Raw genomic sequence first — 22,814 nt, 5'->3', positions numbered from 1 at the left:
AACACCTGGAAGGGGGGAACACGGGTCCTACTGGAATCACTGGTTTAACAAGGAACACAGGAAACGGGTCCGTCAGGATTCACTGTCCCGACAGGGAGTACAAGTCCGTTGAGGACACTGGCCCGGTGGGGGACAGGGTCCGACGCGAACACAGGTCCCACAAGACCGTGTTCCTGTTGAGCAGGAAGCACCAATCGGGCTGCACCGTGGGGGAGATGGCCTCGTCCACCGTGGAGAGTTTCGTGGCCCAGCAGCTACAGCTGCTGGAGCTGGAGCGGGACGCCGAGGTGGAGGAGCGCAGGTAAGTGCGGCCGCGGATCTCCGGGCCTCTGCAGCGCTCCTTCGTAGTCTCCCGGAGCCGGTCTGGTGTTGGCGGCGGGCCGGGCGGACCAGTGGGCAGCACGCGGAGTCGGCACTCGGCTAGGACTGCAAAGCGCTGTCAGGGCCGCACGCATGTCATCCCAGCATTCGGGGAGTCAAGGCAGGAGGATCGTGAGTTCAAGGTCTTTGGCTACATGGCCAATTTGAGATCAGCCTGTGCTACAGGAGACCCTTTGCCACTCCCTCCACCCCTTACCCCCACCCCCCAAAAAAAGAGAAAGAGAGGAGAGAGAGGAAGGGAGAGAGGGAGAGGGAGTAATCTGCAAATCAAGCTAGAACCTTGAACCACGGTTAGCGTGTTGGGGGTAAAAGGCAGAGAGGGAGTAAGGTATAAATAGGAGGCCCACAGGACTTGCTGAAAGATGGCGTAGAGGCATGGGAAGACTATTGGCAGACCTGGAGCAGGTTAAGCAGTACCAATCCTGGGAGCCGTGGGAGGGGCAGGGTTGGAGTGGAGCAGATTCCAATTTGGTGCCCATAAGCAGAACTCTTTCCTCGCTTACTTTTCCTGCAAGGGATTGAAATAGGAAGGGTGTGGACACAAACAGCTATCCTGGGTGTCTTCCAGGTCCTGGCAGGAACACAGTTCTCTGAAAGAGCTCCAGAGCCGAGGGGTGTGTTTGCTGAAGCTTCAAGTATCCAGCCAGTGCACTGGGCTGTACGGACAGCGGTTGGTCACCTTTGAGCCTAGGAAATTCGGGCCTGTGGTGGTGCTTCCCAGCAACAGCTTCACTTCTGGTAGGTGTCTGATGTAGGCGTGTGTTGACCATTGCTGGTGTTCAGATTAAGGCTTGTGCTCTCCCAGAGGCTGCAGGACAGACCCAGACGGAGTATGAAGCAATGAAAACTTCCTGTTCAGAAATCGGACGATTATGATGGCTGGTTTTGTTGTTTTGAGTCAGGGTATGAAGTTGACTGTCTAGCTGAGGATGACTTTGAGCCTTGAATTGATCTTACCATTACCTCCCAGTTGCTGAGATTACAGACCTACACCATCATGCCTGAGTATTTTGTTGGTTGGGTTTTGGAGCCAGGAATGCGACTGACTGTGTAGCTCTGGTCCATCTGGAACTTTCTGTGTAGACCAGGCTGTACTAGAAGTTGCAGTGAGCTTTCTGTGTCTACCTACTGAGTTCTGGGATTGCAAGTATGCACTACCACATTTGTCTGTGACGACACTGCTTTTTGGTTGCCCAGATTGTCAGCTGTCTCTTGGCAGTGCCTGGGATAGAACCCAAGGCCTCTGTCATGCTGAGCAAGCACCGTGCCATTGCTCTGTACTCTGGAGCTTTTTGATCACACACCAGGGATGCTAGGCTGGCTTCAGTCCTGAAAACTGAGAGCCAGCAGGGCTGCCTGTGCTGTCCTGTTTTGAGGGGCAGCCTCTGACTTCATAGACTCCTGTCCCAAGAGTTTTCAGTTCCTCTGCTGGGTTTCAAGAAGGTAAGATGAGGGGGAGGGGAAGACGATGAAGGAAGCTGCTGGTGGCTGTGAGACCAAGAACTTGAGGCCGTGACCTTGTTAAGGGAGCTACATTCAGTCGGCCCCCTGGGGAGATGGGAGGAGTGCCTGCCACTGTCAGGCAGGAGGGTGCAGGACGGAGCATGTTCATTGTCCTCTCTGAAGCTGTGTGGAGTGACTGGCAGGATGGGTGGTGGTAATGGGAATTGGGCCTCTGTGTGGAACACCAGCAAGCTGGAGTGGTGGTGTGTGGACACGGCTGTTGACCAAATTCAGGGGATGTGGCTATTGTTCTGAGGCGCAGTCTCAAGTCTCAGTCGCTCAGAAGAGGCAATCTTGAGATGAGGGGTCCTGCACAGGGTGGGGCATGGGGAGTCTGACACACAGCTCAGCTTCTGCCCAGGAGCAGCCTTGTCATATCCCATTTGTCTTTCTAAAGTCAGGGAGGAGACCAGTAAGATTCAAGGCATAGGTGAAACTCACACATGGGTGAGGTGGCTCCAGGGAGAAAGGTGCTTGAATTCAGTTCCCAGGATCCACATCGTAGAAGCAGGGGAACCAATTGCCACGAGCTGTCTTCTGACCTGCACATAACGAACCATAACATGCACTTGTAAATAAATGCATGATGATATATATTGTTTGAAATCATATGTATTTGTTTGAAACATAGAGGAAATGATCACATACTATAATATTTAGCTGGGTTTGTTTTTGCAGGTGATATTGTGGGTCTGTATGATGCTAACGAAAGCAGCCAGCTGGCTACTGGGGTCCTGACCCGCGTCACTCAAAAGTCAGTCACAGTGGCCTTTGATGAGTCCCATGATTTCCAGTTGAACCTGGACCGAGAGAATACCTACAGACTGCTGAAGCTCGCCAATGATGTTACCTACAAGCGACTGAAAAGGTGAGCATTCCAGGCTGAAAATTGGAGGGGCGTTTTCCTTGGATGGGACTCGTGGGCACCCTTATTTGTGTTGAGGGAGGGAGTGGCCTGTCTGCTGGGTGCTCTCAGGTGATGGTGTCCCAAAGAGCTCCTCATTTTGGCTCTGGTTCCTCGCAGAGCGCTGATGACACTGAAGAAGTACCACTCTGGGCCAGCATCCTCACTCATAGATGTCCTTTTGGGTGACTCCACCCCAAGTCCCACCACTGAAATACGTGAGGATTTTTTAATTTCTTTTTTAAGATTTATTTTTATGTGTGTGTGCGCGTGTGTGTGCATGTGCCAGAGATTGCTATCACATATCTTCCTCAGTCCCTTTCCATCCTGTTTTTTCTCTATTATTGTGTGTGGCATGTGCGTGCGTGCGCATATACCTGGGTATTATGCGATCACGTGTCTCCCTCAGTCCCTTTCCACCCTGTTTTTCCTTCATCTATTATTGTGTGTGGCGTGTGCCTGTGGAGATCAGACATCAGCTCTGGGAGTTGGTTCTCTCCTCCCTGCCTTACATGGCCCTAGAAATTGAACTCAGATCATCAGCTGTGGCAGTGCCCTTACATACTGAACGGTCTCACTGACGCCAGCTTAGGTTTGAGTTTTGAGGGAGGGTCTCTCACTGAACTTGGAGCTCACTGACTAGCTAGGCTGATTGGTCAGTGAGCCCCAGGGATCCACCTGTCTCCACTTCCCGGTGCTGGGACTTTAGGTGCTCTTCACCGTACCCAGCTTTTACATGGTGGTGGAGAGCATGTAAAGCACTTTGCCTGCTGAGCAGTCTCCCCAGCCCCATACCACAGTCTTAAATGATACTCTTTACCTTTTATTTTATTTTATTTTATTTTAAATAGGTCTCATGTAGCCCAGGCTGGTCTTAGTCTCAAACTTACTCTATATCCAATGATGACCTTGAACTCCTGAGTCTCGAGTGCCACAATACTCACCTCAAAAGTGTGTTAGCTGCCTTTAAAGACTGGTGGGTCCTCATTGTAGCTGTTCTCTCATTAGCAAGAATTGATACAATGTAGAATGTGCCAGAAACTTGGAATTTGGTAGTGCATGCTTCGTCTCTCATCCGCTCTTTTGATAGTCACAGGCCTGTTGCCTCTCATAGGTCCCCGTCAGCACCTTCTTGTAGGAGCCTGGTGCACTCGGGTGTCCCTGGTGGACAATGGGGCGGAGCCGAGCACAAGAGGCCGTTTGGGCTAGAGTGCCTTGGTGGGTCAAGTGCCTGCTGTGCAGTGTGAGATCCCGAGTTCAGATCCCAGAATCCAAATGGTCATGTATGTAGTTCTAGCACTCCTACTATGAGATGGGAGGTAGAGACAAAGTTCCTGGAAGTGTGTAGGCCAGCTGACCTGGCTGCACACTGGTCAACAACAGACCTGTGTCAAAGAAGGTGGAAGACGAGGACAACATCCGAGGTTGTCCTCTGACCTCTACAAGGATACTGTCACACAGGCACACACATGCACACACAGCACACAAGCACATGCACATACATGCATGCTCGAACACATACAGATGACTTTTTAAGAAAACATCATTAGTTATTTGAGTCTTCCATTATTCAAAATAAAGGCACGATCCTTTGTCTTTGTTATTTTATGGTCACTTAAGAGGGACAAAAACGGTGGAAATGAATATGGTCCAAGAAACAGTTCCTTCACGTCTGTTATTCTAGAGCATGAGTTGGCAAAGTTCATAAGAAGCAGGTTGTCAACATCTAGACTGTAGAGCCATATTATCTCTTTTGTAACTCACCTGCTGTGGCACCCAGCAGCCATTGGTTGGATTATAACTGAATGGCATGGCACTTTCTCATAAAATGGGGGACAGTCAACAGCAGGCTTGGTGTTGGTTCCTGTTCCTGGAGAAAGCTTGCTTTGGCAATGAGAGCTTGGGACTGTAGCTCAACTGATAGCATGCTTGCCTAGCACAAATGAAGTGCTAGGTTCCACCTCTAGCACCACTAAACCAGGTGTGGTGGTGTAGCCTGTAATTCCAGCACTCAGGGGTGGAGGCAGGAGATCAGAATGGCAGGGTCATATTCACCTACTTAGAGAGTTTGAGGCTAGCCTGGGCAATATGAGACCTTGGTTTTTTTTTTTTTTTTTTTTTTTTTTTTAAGTACAAGCACACCTTTAATCCCAGAATTTGAAGGGTAGAAACAAGTAGGTCTCTGAGTTTTGAGGCCAGCTTGGTCTACCTAGTGAATTCCAGACTACTCAAGGTTACATTGTGAGATCCCGTCTCAAAGAACAAGAAAACAGAGCAGATTGATTCTGTGCTGTGTAGCTCAGCCTGGGGTCCAGCCTGCTCTGTGTACTGTTTCTTCCTGATTGCTGACAATGGCACTTCTCCCACAGCCCCACTCACTTTCTACAGCACGACCCTGGACCCTTCCCAGAAAGAAGCTGTGTCTTTTGCACTGGCCCAGAAAGAACTGGCCATCATCCACGGGCCTCCTGGTACCGGGAAGACAACAACCGTGGTGGAAATAATCCTGCAAGCTGTGAAGCGAGGCTTAAAGGTGGGCCAGGAGCTGTCCTAAGAATGCTGGGGTTAGCCGTGTGGCCTCTGCTCCTGTTTTGAACGAATTTCCTCATCTTGTCATAAAGTGTCTGATCTCAGCTTATGATACTGGGAAAGTTCCTAGACTGTCCTCAGGGCACCAGCTCTCAGGTCCAGGCGGGAGCCATCAGCTCACAGCTAGTTCCTCCTGACCTCCCGGGACGGGTCCCCATGCTTTCTTTCTATAGACTGGCAATAATTTTAAAAAGCTAGCGAGGACTTTCCACATCAGGGCAATACAATCTTGTTTGTACTGTGCAAGCAAGACAGACAGACAAGGTACAGAAACCAGAAGTTACCAGTGTGGTATGTTTCATAGGCTGCCAACTCCTAAAGTTGGGACCCATACCATTGGCTAGCTGCAAGTGTAGGGTCCCTTTCCAATAAAACATCTGTTGCTGGGGGAGGGCCTCTCACCTGGTAAAGGCTTGCCAAAGCTGTGACTGAACTCAGGGCTGTTGCTGGCCATTTTACCAAAACACTGGCAGACAGGAGCTGGTCAAAAGAAATGGGTTGCCAGGTGGTGGTGGCGGCGCACGCCTGTAATCCCAGCACTCGGGAGGCAGAGGCAGGCGGATCTCTGTGAGTTTGAGGCCAGCCTGGGCTACCAAGTGAGTTCCAGGACAGCCTCCAAAGCTACAGAGAAACCCTATCTCGAAAAAACAAACAAACAAAAAAAGAAATGGGTTAATACTGGCCCAAACTGAGAAGAGAAAACTCCCTGGCTTCTCTGTGTTCTCCACTTGAATCTTTTCCTCCCTGCCTCTCCTCTCTCTTCCCCTCTCCACTCCCCCTCTCTCCCTCTCTTCCCCTCTCCACTCCTTCCCTTCCCTCTCCCCGTGTGTCTCTCCTCACTGTATAGCCCAGGCTGGCTTTGAACCCACACTGACCTTCCTGCCTCAGCCTCCTGAGCACTGGGATCACAGGTATGTGCCACTGCACTAGCAGCTCTGGAGCCAGCCGGCAGTGTTCAGTGCTTTGGATGCATGGGTTGTGGATACCTGGACTCTGGTTATCTGGGTGTGGCCTGGGTTGAGTGCCATGCACCCCTGACACCAATTTTTACTCTCTCATCTTAGTACCTACTTCCTGTCCTTTAAGGGTTATTGTTTCATTTAATGTGTTGGTAAGTGGGTTTGTTTGTTTTTGTTGTTGGTTTTGTTTTTCAAGACAGGGTTTCTCTGTGTAGCCCTGGCTGTCCTGGAACTCACTCTGTAGACCAGGCTGGTCTCAAACTCAGAGAGATCTGCCTGCTTCTGTCTCCCGAGTACTGAGATAAAAGGCGTGCGCCACCACTGCCTGGTTGATAAGTAGTTTTAATTAGGAAGGAAATTGCTAGAAGCCTCACTGCCTGCTTTCCCAGGTTCTATGCTGTGCTCCCTCCAACATTGCTGTGGACAACCTGGTGGAGCGTCTGGCCCTGTGTAAGAAGCGGATTCTGCGCCTGGGGCACCCTGCCCGCCTCCTGGAGTCTGCCCAGCAGCACTCCCTGGACGCGGTGCTAGCGCGCAGTGACAACGCCCAGATTGTTGCTGACATCAGAAAGGACATCGACCAGGTCTTTGTAGGTGTCATGGAGCCAGTGTCCTCTGGCATGAGCTTGTTTGAGCTTCAGTCTTTAAAGAGCGACTGTTCTTTTCTGCCCAGCTTCCACCTCCTCATCTCCTTCTGTTAACTCACTTAGTACTCTATAATCCAGGGCTGTGGGTGTGGCTCAGGGTAAGGTGCCTCCCTAGCTGGCACAAACCCTGGGTTCAACCCCAGCACCACATAGAATTGAGCATGGTTGCTCAGGCCTGTCATCTGAGCTCTTGGGAGGTAGAGTCTGGAGGATCAGAAGTTCAAAGTCATCCTGGGTTGCATAGTGAGTCCAAGACCAGTTTGGGCTACCTGAGACGACCTGGACCACTCTTTGGTGTTGAGCCCCTCGAGTTTGGACTGCTTACTGTGGGTAGAGAACTGCAGTGAGCGTTTATAGGGAGTATAGAGGAGGTGAGAAATTGTCCTGAAGAAAGGGTTTCCTGGGCTTGGGGGTGGTGCAGGGCAGAGCAAGTGCCAGTGTGTGCACAGTCCTCACTTTCATCTCTGGCACCAGAAGAAAATGCAGCCAAAATAAACATTTCCTTGGTACCTCCCAAGCACTGGCAAGGTGGGCAGGCCGATACTGGCAAGACCGAAAATACTTAGAAAAGTAAATCCCTTCTGGAATTGTTGGTCCGTGTCACCTCCTGTACCAAGGACACCAGGCTTGTAGAGCAAGGTGGTGGTGGGCTCCAGGTGAAGCGGCTCTGTTCTATTTTTGGTTGTGAGCCTAGCCTTTAACGGCTGAGCCATCTCTCCAGCCTGCGGCTCTGTTCTAGTAGCTAGTGGTTATAACTGGATCTCTCATCCACATCCACACCCACATTTTCCTTCGTTTCCTGGGCTGGGCTCTGTCCTCCCATCAGCAACCCCCCTGCCTCACCTTGGCACTCCTTGGTGGCCTCACCACTGGAGAATGATGGCAGCAGAGATGATGCCGGGGCAGGAGTCCTCCCGTTTTTGGGGAGATTGGAGGCTGCATGGTGCAGACTGAGGTGTCACCCTGGGGTCAGATGGTGTACGTGGAGGTGGGAACAAAGAGGAGTGTGCTGCTTGGGGCTCAGGCAGTGCTCAGGCAGTGTACTGCGTCCCCCTGCCCACATGTGATGGCAGTGAGCTCAGCCTCTGGCTGAAGTTCCCACCCAAGTCCAGACTGACACGTTCTTGTCTGGATCACCAGCTGTCTGTTGTCCCTGGTCACATTTGTAGCTGTCCCTTCCTGCCCCTTGGTGGGGACTGGCCCCTGCGGCAGGTGGGCTGTATGCTTCCTTCACGATGATTCTGCTGTTCGGCACTGTCTCAGGAACTCACTGAGCTGCATCTCTGACTGCCTGAGAGCAGCGTAACAGAAAATAAGTGCAGGGTCTTGTTGGAGTAATTACCGATTTTTCTCCTAGAGCAAGAACAAAAAGACCCAGGATAAGAGAGAGAAGAGTAATTTTCGAAATGAAATTCAGTTACTAAGGAAGGAACTGAAGGAAAGAGAAGAAGCGGCCATAGTTCAGAGCCTCACTGCTGCAGACGTGGTCCTAGCCACCAACACAGGTGAGAGCGCAGCCTCCCACCCCACGGCCTTGGCCACGAGTCTGCAACAGCTGTTGCTCTTCCTGGTACTCACAGAGCCTCTGGGCTGGGATTTGCTGTGTGGGGAGTCTTGTAACTTCAAAACCAATGTCTTTCACAGACATAGGCTATTCTGGGGTGTGTGTGTGTGTGTGTGTGTGTGTGTGTGTGTGTGTGTGTGTGTACATATGTACGTGTGCACGTGTTGAGTATGGGCATGTGTGAGTGCGTGCATGGGCATGTGTGCCCATGCACAGGCCAGAGGAAGAGGTCAGATGTCTTCTCTTCCTCTGCTGCTTTCTGCACTGTGTCTGAGACGGATTCTCACTGAATCTGGCGCTAGGTTGGGGGCCAGCAAGCCCCCGCAGAGCTCCTGCCTCCACCTGTGACAGTGCCCGGCTCTAGGCTCTGCGGGGCCACTCCCCCTTGTTTACGTGGGCACTGGAGAATTGGATTAGGTCCTTGTGCTTCTGCAGCAAGTGTTCTTACCCACTGGGCTATCTTCCCCGACCTCCCCCTACTTCCTTAGAAGAGGCAGCGTAAGGTCTCACTCTGTAGCCCAGTCTGGCCTGGAACTCACTGTGTAGCTCCGACTGACCCCAGACTCTAAGTGATGCTCCTGCTTCAGTCTGGTTGCTGGGATTGTAGGTGTGTGCCATTACACTGGCTTCCTTTCTCTGATACGGCTCCTAGCTCCTCTTGTGACAGCCCACAAGTTCCATGTTCTCGTTTTTTCACCCATTTCAAATGCTGATTTGCTGTTGTTGTTGGGGAGAGGGGGATGCCATGAAGTCTTGGTTTCCGTTTTGACTCACTTATTTAGCAGTGTTTTAGCTTAGTTTTATTTAGTTGGAGACACCTGTGCTACCTTCCTGACTGGCTTTCAGTTTGCCTCCCTGCCTGTTATGTCCAGTTCCATGTGTTGCCTTGACTTGGTTGGTCCATTACAAAACTCGCTTCATGGTCCACAGCGTGCTCAGTTGTCCAGAATGTTCTGTGTGTACTCCTTGGGAGAGGGAGCTGTGGTGTAAGTGGGATCATAGCAGGGTGCTGATAGCCTGTTCTGTTTGCTCAGTCACTTACAGAGAGACAGTGTGGCAGGTTCAGGGTGGAAAGTGTGCACCTGTGTGCTTCTCCAGACACTCAGCTCTTGCTCTGAATCCTTGGACGCACTTTTGGATGCACTTTCAGAGACGTGAATGTAAGGTCCTGCCTGCTTGCTTAATTTCCCAGTTCACATCGTGAAAGGGATTCATTTATTTGTTTTGGGATTTGTTTGTTTTGGTTTTGTTTTTTGCTTTTTTTTTAAGTTTTATTTTAATCGTGTGTGTGTGTGTGTGTGTGTGTGTGTGTGTGCGCGCGTGCACACGCACATGAATGCAGGTGCCTGTGGAGGCCAGAGACATCAGGTCCCCTGAATCTAGAGTTATGTTTGTGGACCACCTCACATGGGTGCTAGGAACAGAACTCAGTCCTCTGCAAGAGCAATACGTTCTCATAACTACTGAGCCATCCCTCCAGCTTCCAGATTTTTGTTGCTTTTTGAGTCTGGGTCTCAAGTGGCTCCAGGCTGCCTCAAACTTGATTTGTATCTGAAGATGACCCTGATTCCTTATCCTCCTGTCTCCACGTCCCGAGTGCTGGGACCACAGGTGGCCACACCATTCTCATATGGCTGTGTGGCTGTCCACTTTAGTGTCTAGTGTTGGTTTTTTCTCCTTTCTTTTAAATTTTAGTTGAAATCCTAAATAAGATATTTTATAGTTACTTATTTTGTGTACATGTGTGTATTGTGTGGGTGGACATACATGGAGGTCAGAAGACAGTTTGCAGAAGTCAGTTCTCTCCTTCCAGCATGTGAGTCCCGGGGCTTGAACTCGGGTCGTTAGGCTTGGCAGCAGGCTTCTTTATCCACTGAGCCTTCTCCATGGCCTTGTACACAGTAGTTTTCATATTAGACTAGGTCATGAAGCAGAAATGAGTGAGCCAGCTTGGTTCCCTTGCCTTCCAGGTGCGTCTTCCGATGGTCCTCTGAAGCTGCTGCCCGAGGACTACTTTGATATGGTGGTGGTGGACGAGTGTGCCCAAGCCCTGGAAGCCAGCTGCTGGATCCCCCTGCTGAAGGCCCCGAAGTGCATCCTAGCCGGAGACCACAAGCAGCTGCCACCTACCACTGTCTCTCACAAGTAAGACACTTGCCTGCCTGCTCTGCTGGCCCTCCCCTTAACTCCTTACTGTCCCACCGGGCCATCCTGCATGCCCGAGCTCACCATGAGGTCTGGGTATTCCTCTGTCATATGGCTCTCAACTGTATCTCCTCCCTGTGCCGAACTCAGGTGTCTCCACAGCCGATCAGTTGAGCTGTGTGCTGTGTGAGGATGGGGGCTGTGTCATCCTCATCCTGGCTTCAGGTCCTAGCATGCAGCTGGCTTGTTCCTGTGTTCGCTGGAGGCTTGTTGCTCTGAGAGCCTGTGAAGGATGGGCAGGCTTGATGGTGGAGCTAGGAAAACTCCTTCAGGCTGGGCGTGCGGCCGGTGGCAGTTAGCTCCCAGCTTGCTGTGGCTCTGCAGTGTGGAGGTGAGGCACCTTCACCAGGACTGGCGGAGTGGCCCAGCTCAGCCTCTCCTGGGTGGAGCCAGTGCTCTCTGCTGGCCAGCCCTTCACACCGTCTTCCCTGTCATCCCTGTCACCGCTCTGGCCACACTGGCCTCCTTGGACCTCAGTGTGCTCCGGCCTCACTGGGTATTGGGTAGCCTTGCCCTCCATTTCGATGGACCCTGTGTGGTTTCCTGTGTCCACTCTTCTCAACTGCTACTGTCAGTCTCTTTGGGGTTTCACCTGGTTTCTCTCAGCTTGAATCACTCCCGGCAGTGTCATGTGATTATCTGTCTTGTCTGCTTGTCATCCCATCTAGAAAGCCCACTGTGGCCTGTGTGCAGGACCTGACATATGAGCAATCATTAGCAGATGGGCCTAGTCCAGAAAGACAGCCTCTGGAAGCCAGGGCCCTCAGCCCTGCTTGTGGCCTCCCTACAGCTGAGGAGGCTTTGCCCTGGTTCCTGCTGCATTTGAAATTGCCTCTTCCCCATGTGCTCAGAGGTCCTGGTGCAGCTAGAACTCCGGTAGTGAAAGAATTGCTAGGAAAGGTGCTGTGTGGAACCTCCCAGGAGTGGGTGACCATAGAGGTGGGATGCTCAGGCAGGGGTGTGTTGGAGAAAAGCACCTACAGCAGCCCCTCAGAACCAGGCTTGGGAGGATCTTTGAGGGGTTAGACTGGAGGATTCTGAGGAGCGTGAAAGTCCTGATAGGAAGGGCAGGGGTCTGAGCAGGAGTGAGAAGGCTCATGGTTATGTGCCTGGTGGCTTCTCAAGTGGATGCGTCTCAGAGTATGACAGCAGACGGCTCTGTCCTCTAGGGAGCTGAGGGTGGAATCTGGGCTGTCCCTGGGAAAAGATGGACCATGTTTGTCCCTTGGAAAAGTTGGATGATATAGTGGCTGTGCTGTGCCATTCTGGGTTTATGGGGGGTATGACAGGCATCCTGCCTTTGGCCTATAGGCAGACTTTTCTGTCCTGCCAGCCAGCTCCCAAATAAAAACACAGAGACTTATTAATTATAAGTGCTTGGCTGATAGCTTAGGCTTGTTACTAACTAGCTCTTTTAACTAAAATTAACCCGTTTTTTATTGATCTATGTGCCACCCTAAGGCTTGTTTACCTCGTCTACATACTTCCCATCCTGTTCACTCTGCATCTCATTCAGCACCTCCCTTCTTCCTAGAATTCTCTGTCTGACTCTCCTGCCTATACCTCTTCCTGCCTAGCTATTGGCCATTTAGCTCTTTATTAAGACAATGAGAGCAACAAATCTTCACAGTGTATAAAAAGATTATTCGACAGCATTGGCTTTAGTTATTTTGGTGACAATGATTCTTAAGACTCAATTGAATCTGAGACTGGAGAGATGGCTCAGGGGTTAAGAGCACTGGCTGCTCTTCCAAAGGGTCCAGAATTGGTTCCTAGCACCTACATGGAGGCTCATAACTGTCAGACTCCACTTCCAAAGGATCTGATGCCCTCTTCTGGCCTCTTCAGGCACATGTGGGATACAAAGACAATGTAAAGTGCTGGGAAAACACTTATACACATAAAATTTTAAAAACAAATATTTAATAAGAATCAGCTGGCTGAGTGGTGGTGGCCCACGCCTTTAATCTCAGCATTCGGGAGGCAGAGACAGGCGGTTCTCTGTGAGTTTGAGGCCAGCCTGGGCTACCAAGTGAGTTCCAGGAAAGGCGCAAAGCTACATAGAGAAACCCTGTCTCAAAAAAAAAAAAAAAAAAAAAAAAAAAAGAATGAGCTGATTGTCAACTTGAAGGACTTTGTAATTGTAATTCCTAGGGTCATACTAAGAGAATGGTCTTGGACATTTCAACATGGAGAGGGGCACTGTGCCAGAGTCTCTGTGGGTGGGCAACCTCAGACTGTACTTAAGCTCTCGGGTCTCACTCTCTTTTGGATGAGGTAGAAATGGTTCAGCAGTAGAGAATGAGTGTGTTTATCCCCGGACAGTGTGAGCCTGGGGAGTACTCAGCCACAGTGACTGGCTATAGTGGTGACTGCTACCCGCTGGAACACATTTGAGTTTGTTTTGAGACATGTAGCCTAGGCTGGCCTTGGACTCACTATATAGCTGAAGGTGGCCTTGAATTCATGACCTCCCGAGTGCTGGGTCCAATCACACTTTACAGTGTTGGGGCCTCGGTTCTGAAAGGGGCTGCCTGGTCTCAAGGCTTCAGGGAGGCCCTGTGTCTGCCTTACCTGCCTTTCAAGGCCACTGCAGATGGTGGCTCAGGGTTCTTCGCCCATCTTCTAAGCAGCATGGTACCCTTGAATCTGCTTGGACCCTGTCTTCCTCTTGTGTCTTTGCTGTCTGCCAAGAGCCTGTTGCTCTAAAGGGGCTGGATGTATTCTCAGGCTGTGGTGGTTATGTTGACTACTGCAGCCCAGCCCAGACTTCCCTCCCATCGTGCGGAAAGCTGGGGAAGTACTGGGTCCTGAGACTGAGGGTAGTTTTCCCTACCTTCCCATGGTGTCACATCTGGACTTTTCATTCTTTATTTTTTCTTTTCCTGCTTGGGCACAGGGCAGCACTGGCTGGGCTGTCCCGTAGCCTGATGGAGCGTCTGGCAGAGAAGCATGGCACTGGCGTGGTAAGGATGCTGACTGTACAGTACCGGATGCACCAGGCCATCACACGCTGGGCCTCGGAGGCCATGTACCATGGGCAGCTTACCGCCCATCCCTCTGTGGCAGGACACCTCCTGAAGTGAGTGACTTGGCCTCTTGCTTCCCCTGATCTTTTTGCCTCACCTGGCTCTAGCCCCAGTTGGCCTTCTGTGGGAGGGAAGTGTGTCTTGTTAGGAGTTTGGGGTAGCAGAAGCTGCTGACACTCACCTTCTGGATGTTTCCTGGGCCTTCCTGGGAGCTGGACCCATTGGGCAGCCCTTCTGTCTCTTTGATGGGAAGGACCAGTGCTGTTGTGAAGGGGGTCAGTCCTACCTTCTGCCCACCCCTGTGCCAGGGATCTCCCAGGTGTGGCTGACACAGAGGAGACACGTGTCCCCCTGCTGCTCATAGACACGGCCGGCTGTGGGCTGTTGGAGCTGAATGAGGAAGACAGCCAGTCTAAGGGAAACCCGGGTGAGTTGCCCCTGTCCTTCTCGGGTTACATTTTATAACAAGTTACTCCAGGGCTGGAAATGCTCCTTAGCAGTTAAGAGCATCGCTCCTCTTCAGAGGAGCCAAGTTCAGTTCCCAGCATCCTTATCGGACAGATCACAGTGGCCTGTAACTCCAGTTCAAGATGTTTAATGGCCTCTTCCGGCCTGTGCGGGTACCCAAGCACATGTGGCTATGCTCACAAACACACACATTTATACGTAATTGAAAATATGTATTAAAAATGAAGTAATGGCACTGGAGAGATGGCTCAGTGGTTAAGAGCACTGACTGCTCTTCCAAAGGTCCCGAGTTCAATTCCCGTCAACCACATGGTGGCTCACAACCATCCATAATGAGATCTGGTGCCCTCTTCTGGCCTGCAAGCATATATGTAGGCAGAACACTATACATAATAAATAAATCTTTAAAAAAAAAAAATGAAGTAAAACAGGCCGCTCCAGGCCTGCTTTAGCAAGGCACTGGGTGGCAGAGATGAGGACAAGCTCCCAGTGAACTGTGGGCCTTGCTGGACTCCAAGGGCCAGGGCAGCATCCGTGCACTCTTCCTGGGGCACAGCCAATGCCTGGGCTCCTGGGGCTGGTAGCCTTTCCCATACTCTGGACACCAACCTGGCTGCTGGTTCATCGTGGGTTGCGACTCTCTCTAAGCCAGCAGTACCCAGGTCCTATGAAGCTCATCTGCCAGCCTGCGGCCCCTCTCTCTGGTCATCTGGCCACTCCTAAGATGCCCCCCTGCCCTTGGCCCAGCATAAGATCTGCTCACAACAGGCAGAAAGTGTTCCCCACCGCTCAGTCATAGAGGCTGCATAACATGGCCCTCACTGACACTGCCCTCTCTCCTCCCCAGGCGAAGTTCGCCTTGTCACTTTGCACGTCCAGGCGCTGGTGGATGCTGGGGTCCATGCAGGTGACCTTGCTGTCATTGCACCCTACAACCTTCAGGTGTGAGGGATCTCCTTTCGTTTCTTTGTGTCATTGGACTGAGCTAGAGGCTGAAAGGACAGTGTAGTGTGTTGGCTCCTGTGACTGCGGAGAGTCCAGGGCTAGCGTGGACCTCACTGTGCCCAGGTCTGGGGCCCAGAGGACACCAGCATGAGAGTGTATGTGTTTCTGCACCTGCCATTGCCACGAGCCTCACCTCAGCCTGGTTCCCCCCTTCCTCACTCCCAGGCTATGAAGAGAAAAAGGCAGTTTGCTGCTGTTGTAGTCACTGAAGGGTGCCCACGGTGGCCATTCCTGCAGGGCAGGGCTCCCAGGCGTGATGGGTCTTGAAGTCCCCTGACTTGGTGATGAGATCTCAGCCCTGCTTTCTGTTTCAGGTGGACCTGCTCAGACAGAGCCTCTCCAGCAAGCACCCCGAGCTCGAGATTAAGTCTGTTGATGGCTTCCAAGGCCGAGAGAAGGAGGCCGTGATCCTGACCTTTGTCAGGTCCAACAGGAAAGGTACATAGTGCAGCCCCCATTGGAGCCTTGTACATAGCCTGGGAGTGAGTGCGCTGATCCTGAAGGCGTGTGGAACTCTCCTGCATGGGCAGCGTCAGTGGTCAGCCTCTGCCCTCGAGCTCATGTAAAGCGCAGGATCAAGGAGCATGGTCTGGACCCCTGAGGGTCAGCAGAGCTGGGGAGGCAGGGAGCACCCTGGGAGGCCACGTGAACAGAGCTTCCCCCTAGTGTTGGGAGGGAGAGCATGGTGTTCTCAGCAAAGGGAATAGACTCAGTCTGGTCAAGGAGCAGGTGACTGGGGAGGCAGGCTGGGGCGTAGTGGGCCCCAAGTGACTTGGTCACCCTGTCCAGGGGAGGAACTACCCTTCATGCCCTAGAGCCTGTCTTTTAGCCTTGAGGAATGATTGATTTCTGTGTGGCCACAGCTTGCTATGCAGTGATAAAACTGCATCCAGGCGCTTGCAGAGTAGCCTAGGTAGCAGGCTGGGGATGAGTGAGGAGGGGAATGGCTTTGGCACAGAGCTCTGCCCTGTGTCCACAGCAGCTGTTCCTGGCATCCTGAGTCCAGGCGTGGGCAGGAGGCTGTTCTTGCCAGGCAGTGGTGGAGTCTCAGCGGTCCCATACTGACTGTGGAACTGCACTGGTCAGTGGGGCAGAGCAGCTGCTAGCCACCGTGCCAATGGCACGTCAGGCAGTGTGTGCAGGGAACGCAACAGGGCGGCTGTAGACTGCTGTAGCTCTGATGATGTGACTGGCAGTGACTGTCCCTGACAAGCATCCTGTTCCCTGACATGGACCTCGGTCTCTCTAACCTCTGGCCTGTTTTCAGGTGAAGTTGGTTTTCTGGCTGAGGACAGACGGATCAATGTTGCTGTCACCCGTGCTCGGCGCCACGTAGCAGTCATCTGTGATTCCCGCACTGTCAACAACCATACCTTTTTGAAGACCCTGGTGGATTATTTCACAGAGCATGGGGAGGTTCGCACAGCTTTTGAGTACCTGGATGACATCGTCCCTGAGAACTACACCCATGAGGGCTCCCAGGGCCACAGCCATGCCCCCAAGACCAGGGGCCCTGCCACCTTCATCAGGAAGCAGGAGAGTGGCCAAGAGGCCAGAGCAGCTGCTGGCCAGGGCCGCAGGAAGCCGAGCGTGAGGCTCCCAGGCTCTCAGGTCCTCTCCCAGCCCAGCTCCAGTGCAGGCAATGCCGACAGAACTGGAGGCACAGACCGCACCGAGCACTGGAGGGCCATGATTGAGAAGTTTGTGGCCAGCAAGGAGTCACAGTTGGAGTTTCCCACATCCCTGAGCTCCCACGACAGGCTGCGAGTCCACCAGATAGCTGAGGAGTTTGGGCTGAGGCACGAGAGCACCGGGGAGGGGAAGGCGCGGCACGTCACGGTGAGCAGGAAGAGCCCTGTGGGGCCTGGCGGTGTAGCCCCACAGCCTCCCTCACCCCCCAGCCCTGCACGGGCTGAGCCTCAGCCCCTGGCAGAAGAGCCCTGTGGGCAGTCACACGGCCCCACCCCGCTGGATCTGAAGGCACTGCACCTGGAGAGGCTGCAGAGACAGCAGGGCAGTCAAGCCCAGGCAGCCAGGGCTCAGCCAGGGGTGGGTTTGCGACCTCAGAAGGCCCCACAGAAGAAAAAGAAAAAAGAAACGAAAGGTGAGCCACATCTCAAGCACACGGTGCCACTTGGTTCCTGTCTCCTGCCACCTGCCACCCCTGCCACCCAGGAGCCGGTTAGACTCCCTGGCCACGTGGATGACTCTTGTCTCTCTGGCCTGGCCTCCCCTGGGGTAGTGACAGCCAGGTCACCTGCTCATCCCTAGAGCCCTGTAGGGGCACAAAAGAGAAGCCCTAGCATGCTTAATGCTGCTGTCCCTATGGAGGCAGTTAGGGCCCTATGGGGCAGGGTGTGTTCTGGGTGGCAGCGTAGGGGCAGGTACTTAGAGCTACAGGCTTGCTGAGACCACCGTTCTTTGGCACCATGCCAGGGCCCAGTAGACTGTGTGCTCTGCATTCAGCCTGCACTGTGCCTGGCATCCCCTGGGTGACTCCACCCCTGAGTTGGCACACATGCTCCAGCATAGTGAGGCTGGACCGACTGGGAAATGGTACAGGTGTTCTGAACACTTCAGTGGGCCCTTGCCAGCAGGACCACAGTAGGGCAGATCCCTCTGGGGCATTGTTCCCATGAGCCAGACCTCACGGGTGCCGTTCTTAGCTTCAGAACCAGCTTCCAGGGGTGTGGCACTGCTCCGTGCATGCCATAGCACTCATGGGATGGCTCCTGTAGCCAGGCTGTGTGCTGGTGACCAAGATGACCCCTGCCTCAGATGGAAAAGCACTGTTTCTATACCATGATAAGCCTGGACCTACCCACGTCTGCCTTTCCTGCTTGCCACAAGGCCTAGGTGGTCTGGGAGCCCCATCTACTCCTGGGGTTCTGGGATTGCCTCAGGCTACCATCTTTCAGAGTCCCCAGGACCTGCAAAGGCTCAGGCCCTGTGCCAGTACCCTGCCCAGCGGCTGAGGTACCGGGTGGCCACACCTATGACAGGTTGCCGGGCTGGTGCTCTTTGGGGCCCTGGCCGTGGAATGAATGATAGCTGGCGGGAAGGGTAGCTGAAGGCAGGAGGGTTGGGTGGCACCCTCCATCTGGCCTGATGACTCTGCCTGGTCCTTCTTTCCTGTCCGTCTCCTGAGCATGCTCCCCGAGGGTGCTGCCAGAATGGGATGCACCCTCCCCAAGGCCCTCTCTAAGCCACTTGGTTCTACTTGGGACGTGGCAGGGGCCAGGGACTGGGTGGCTTCAGTTTCCCCTTTATACAGCCTTAGGAGAGAGAAAGCCGGGGTGGGGTGGGGGTGGGGGCCAGAGCCAGGGTCAGAGCAGGGCCCGCCTCTGCCAGTGCTCTCTGTCCCTTGTGTTAGCACACGCGTGTGCTTTGTGGAGCCACTGTGTTGCTGCACCTCTGCTCCCAAGATTTCTCTGGCAGAAATGGGGTTCCTTTTTTTTTTTTTTTTTTTGAGACAGGGTTTCTCACATTGTAGGCTAGGCTGGCCTTGAACTCACAGAGATCCATCCACCTGCCTCTGCTTCCCATGCTGGAATTAAAGGCGTGCGCCACCACTGCCTAGCAGAAATGGGGTTTCTTTCTTTCTTTTTTTTTTAATTTATTAAAATTTTTTCCATTTTATATACCAACCCCAGTTCCCTCTCCCTCCCCTTCTCCTGCCTCCTCACCTCCCTCCCACTCTACCCTATCCACTCCTCAGAGTGGGTAAGGCCTCCCATGGTAGTCAACAAAGTCTGGCACACCAAGTTGAAGGAGAGCCTAGCCCCTCCCTGTTGTATCAAGGCTGAGCAAGGTATCATCACCGCAGGGAATGGGCTCCAAAAAGCCAGTTCATGCACCTGGGATAAGTCCTGGTCCTGCTGCCAGGGACCCCACAAACAGATTGAGTCACATAGCTGTCACCCACATTCAGCAGGCCTAGTTCGGTCCCATGCAGGTTCCCGAGCTGTCAGTCCAGAGTCAGTGAGCTCCAACTAGCACCGGTCAGCTGTCCCTGTGGGTTTCCCCATCATGTTCTTGACCCCTCTTCTTCTTCTTCTTTTTTTTTTTTGAATGCTGAATGCTGTTTATTGAAGGAGGGAGGAGGTCTTAAATACATGCTTACAGCACAGTGGGGGAACCCCGGAGGGCAGAAGTTCGCTTCTGATTTTTTTTTTTTTTTTTGAGCTGAGGATCGAACCCCGGGCCTTGCGCTTGCTAGGCAAGCGTTCTACCACTGAGCTAAATCCCCAACCCAGAAATGGGGTTTCTTAAACATTGGCAGTCACACCCTCCATCAACCAAGGCTCTGTTAAGACATTGACATTTATTGTGTACATACATTGGGTACATGTGCCATAGCACAGCTGAGGGTTCAAGGACAACTTGCAGGAGTCAGCGTTCTTCATTCCACAGATGGAACTCAAGTCACCAGGTTGGAGGCCTGTGTTCTTACCCAGTGAGCCAGCCCACTGCCTTCTGAGAGAGGTACCTGGCCCTGAGTACGTAGATATATAGTGTGCAAATCAAACATTTACTAGTAAGTCATCAAATTTTGCTTTAGAAGTTCTTTGGAATACATGAAATTTTACTATTTATTAAAGATGAGAACAAAATTGCATCCAGTCATCTGGACACTTGTCTAACCCAACACAGCCCAAAGATGTACCACTTGATAAGTTCTGAGGAGCGCTGGGCAGAAAGTGCCCCATTGTGTCTGGTGTCTGTCGCTGGAACAAGATGCCCTTGTGAGAATGGAGTTACATCCATACAGTGAAGCACCCAGCTCCTCCAGTGGCTGGACTCTGAGCAGAGGCTGGCCACTCTGGTGTAGTGGTGGGGCAGTGCTGAGCATGTGTGTTGTGTGTTGACATCCAAGGCTTCAGCAGAGGCTCTGGGTAGCACTCATTGATTCTGAAGAGATGTGTGCTTTCTGGAGTCTTTCACCGTTGCTGGGTTTTTCACGATTCCATCCCGACCCCAGAACACCCAGTTTAAGTAAGACACTTCACTGTCAACAGTTCCTGCCCCTCCCTGAGGGTCTGGGGGCTTCTTCTGGGACCTGAGTTGGGCAGCCTCCATCCCTGGTGGCGCTCATGTCTAGCCTGGGTCTGTGTTTGCAGTTGGTATCACGGGGAGCCTGCACCCCGCCCTCCCAAGGGTTTTCTGGGTGAAAGGGTGTGCTTTTAGAGGCACTCTATACCCTATCCTCTTCTCTTGGGGCTGGGCAGTGGGGGGGGGAGGGGCAGGCTGTCAGCTTGGCAAGGACTCTGGGCATGGGGTGTCCACTGTCTGCAGTGTCTGGTCTCCGTCCTCTCCTTGGCCTGAGCTCTGCCTTCTTCCTCTCCAGGTCTAAATGCGGCTCTGCCCAGTGAGGAGGACTTCGATGCCCTGGTGTCAGCTGTGGTTAAGGCTGACAACACCTGTAGCTTTGCCAAGTGCTCGGCCAGCACCACCACCCTGGGCCAGCTCTGCATGCACTGTAACCGCTGCTACTGCCTCAGCCATCACCTGCCCGAGGTGCCGGCCCCTCCCAGGTGGTGGTGGGGCATCACTTGGTTGGCGGGGGGAGGGGCGGTTATAGCCAGACCATCCTACCGTTTTCTGTAAAAGCCCAAGCAGATGCTGATCATGATCTGATGTGAACACTTGGGGCGCAAGGAAGCAAAGTGCACTTTTGCCAAGGGACAGCCACAGCAGTGGGATCTGGGTAGAGGAGCTCTGTCCACCCTGCACTCTGTAGATTGGCTAACCTAGCTCCAGGCAGAGGCTGGGGAGGAGCTCTGGCCTGCAGACTGAGTGGCACCTCCAGAATCCTCAGGGTCTGGTACAGGACCTCTGAGGACTTGGGCAGAGCAAGCTTTGACTACTCTGGGATCCGAGAAGGACACTGGCATGGAGTAGGGGACGTAAACTACTGAGTGCTCCCAGGAGGAAACCCAGGAACCAGGACAGTTGGGGGTTAGTGGGCCGAGGCCCACAGGGTGGAAGTCAGGCTGGCTGGGGGGTACAGGAGTGGTGGCAGGCTGCCCCTCTAGCGTGCAGAGACCCTAGCATAGGCAGCTGGGTCGGATGGAGTGGCCCGGGCTGTCAGAGTCAGGTGTGGGCAGCACAGAGTGTGACCAGGGCCATGGTATCACCAGGCTGGCAGCAGCTCAGGGAGTGGGGGTGGTGGGCAGAAGCAGCTGCAGGGACCATGTTGACTCCTCTGTGGGCAGACAAGAGTTAATGTCCCCTGTCCCCAGTCTCCAGGACTCCAGTCTCAGGATTCAGGCCCCTGGCTGTAGCTGTGAAGGATGGACTTGGGGAGGGTGGAAGGGCAGGTCCATGGCCTCGCACCAGCCTTAGGGAATCCCTTTGCTGCAGATCTGCAGGCTGCAGTTTCCCTTGGCCACAACTCAGCCTGACTCTTGTGTCTTTTCAGATCCACGGCTGCAGTGAAAAGGCCCGTGCCCATGCCCGGCAGAGGATCAGTCGGGAAGGAGTGCTCTATGCAGGCAGTGGGACCAGGGATAGGGCCCTGGACCCAGCCAAGAGGGCCCAGCTGCAGAGGAGGCTGGACAAGAAGCTGGGCGAGCTCAGCAGCCAGAGGGCAAGCAAGAAGAAGGAGAAGGAGAGGGGCACATGAGGCCACGTCCTCGTCCGGGGCTGTGTGGGGCAGAGGGCCAGACCCTGGGACCAGCTTCCTCGGGGTCAGCAGATGGGGCTACTTCTCTGCTTGACCTGGCAGGGCCCTGCTTCTCCCATGACAAGGGTGTTGTTTGCAAGGAGACCTGCCTGGTCTTAGACTCTATCAGAGTAGCTCTGCCCTGACTGGCCAGGCCCCTTTGATGATGCTCAGATGCATGTCCTGAGAAGTGAGTACCTTGCAAAGTGGGCCACAGCCACCTTCATCCTGTCTTCTTCAGTGACACAGTGGGGCACAGATGGTATACTCTAGGGATGGGAGGAGGTTGCTCCAGAGAGGCTCCTAGCCCGTGATGGCCTGTCCTCTGCTGCTTGGTGACTGGGATGGAGCTGTCCCAGGGCACCTCACTGCTTACCTCACAAAGACTGCATCCTCTGTAGCATTCTGTACAGTTGCTCATGGGAACTTTGACAGATGTATTTTAGCCTCAGACTCTTGTTTCAAAAGAGTATAAATTATTTGCAAATTAAAGTGCACATAGTGGCTCTTTGCTGTGTCAGAGGTGAGCGTCCTTTACCTCTGGCTCAGATGTCACCCTGCACAGGAGGTGAATGGGCAGTGATGGCACCTGCCCAGGGCATCCAAGAGTGATGGGATGGGTGATGCACAGTCTGGCAGTGTGCACAAGGCAGGGCCATTGCTGGGGAGGGTTCATGATATGTGGGAAGGAAAGGACACCCTCTCAGCTGACTTTCCTAGCAAGGAGGATGGAGTTTCAGATTGGGAAGTTTGGCACCATGTAACTGGTCAGTCAACCCAGGCAGCAGGGAGATGCTGGGGATCCCAACACTGACTGGGTGGGATGCTTCCTGATGGAGCCAGGCTCGGAATCGTCCCTCCCATGAGGGTCTTTCATGCCTGCTGTCTGCCCGCTC

The 22,814-nt window shown here is 53.2% G+C and overlaps 1 protein-coding gene across 3 annotated transcripts; it reads left to right on the top strand.

Moving 5' to 3' along the window:
• Positions 1 to 2: 2 nt before the first annotated feature.
• On the top strand, positions 3 to 22,426 carry Ighmbp2 (immunoglobulin mu DNA binding protein 2). Of its 3 annotated transcripts, none has more exons than XM_036200345.1 (15): positions 3 to 301; positions 950 to 1,119; positions 2,563 to 2,752; positions 2,909 to 3,006; positions 5,158 to 5,321; positions 6,726 to 6,926; positions 8,341 to 8,488; positions 10,518 to 10,692; positions 13,652 to 13,834; positions 14,090 to 14,208; positions 15,097 to 15,191; positions 15,569 to 15,692; positions 16,522 to 17,358; positions 20,602 to 20,771; positions 21,676 to 21,939. In XM_036200345.1, the coding sequence occupies exons 1-15, from the start codon at positions 216 to 218 to the stop codon at positions 21,877 to 21,879; spliced, it is 2,964 nt and encodes a 987-aa protein (XP_036056238.1). In that variant the 5' UTR covers positions 3 to 215; the 3' UTR covers positions 21,880 to 21,939. The 3 variants fall into 3 exon arrangements, with proteins under 3 accessions (XP_036056238.1, XP_036056244.1, XP_036056235.1); XM_036200351.1 differs by having other exon boundaries at positions 119 to 301; positions 20,602 to 20,794; positions 21,676 to 21,733; XM_036200342.1 differs by having other exon boundaries at positions 120 to 301; positions 20,602 to 20,788; positions 21,676 to 22,426.
• The last annotated feature ends 388 nt before the right edge of the window (positions 22,427 to 22,814 follow it).

This window comes from Onychomys torridus, chromosome 1, assembly GCF_903995425.1.
Source record: "Onychomys torridus chromosome 1, mOncTor1.1, whole genome shotgun sequence".
NCBI classification, from domain to species: domain Eukaryota; kingdom Metazoa; phylum Chordata; class Mammalia; order Rodentia; family Cricetidae; genus Onychomys; species Onychomys torridus.
Note: the sequence above shows the minus strand (reverse complement) of the source record. Positions and strands in the feature narration are given on the sequence as shown.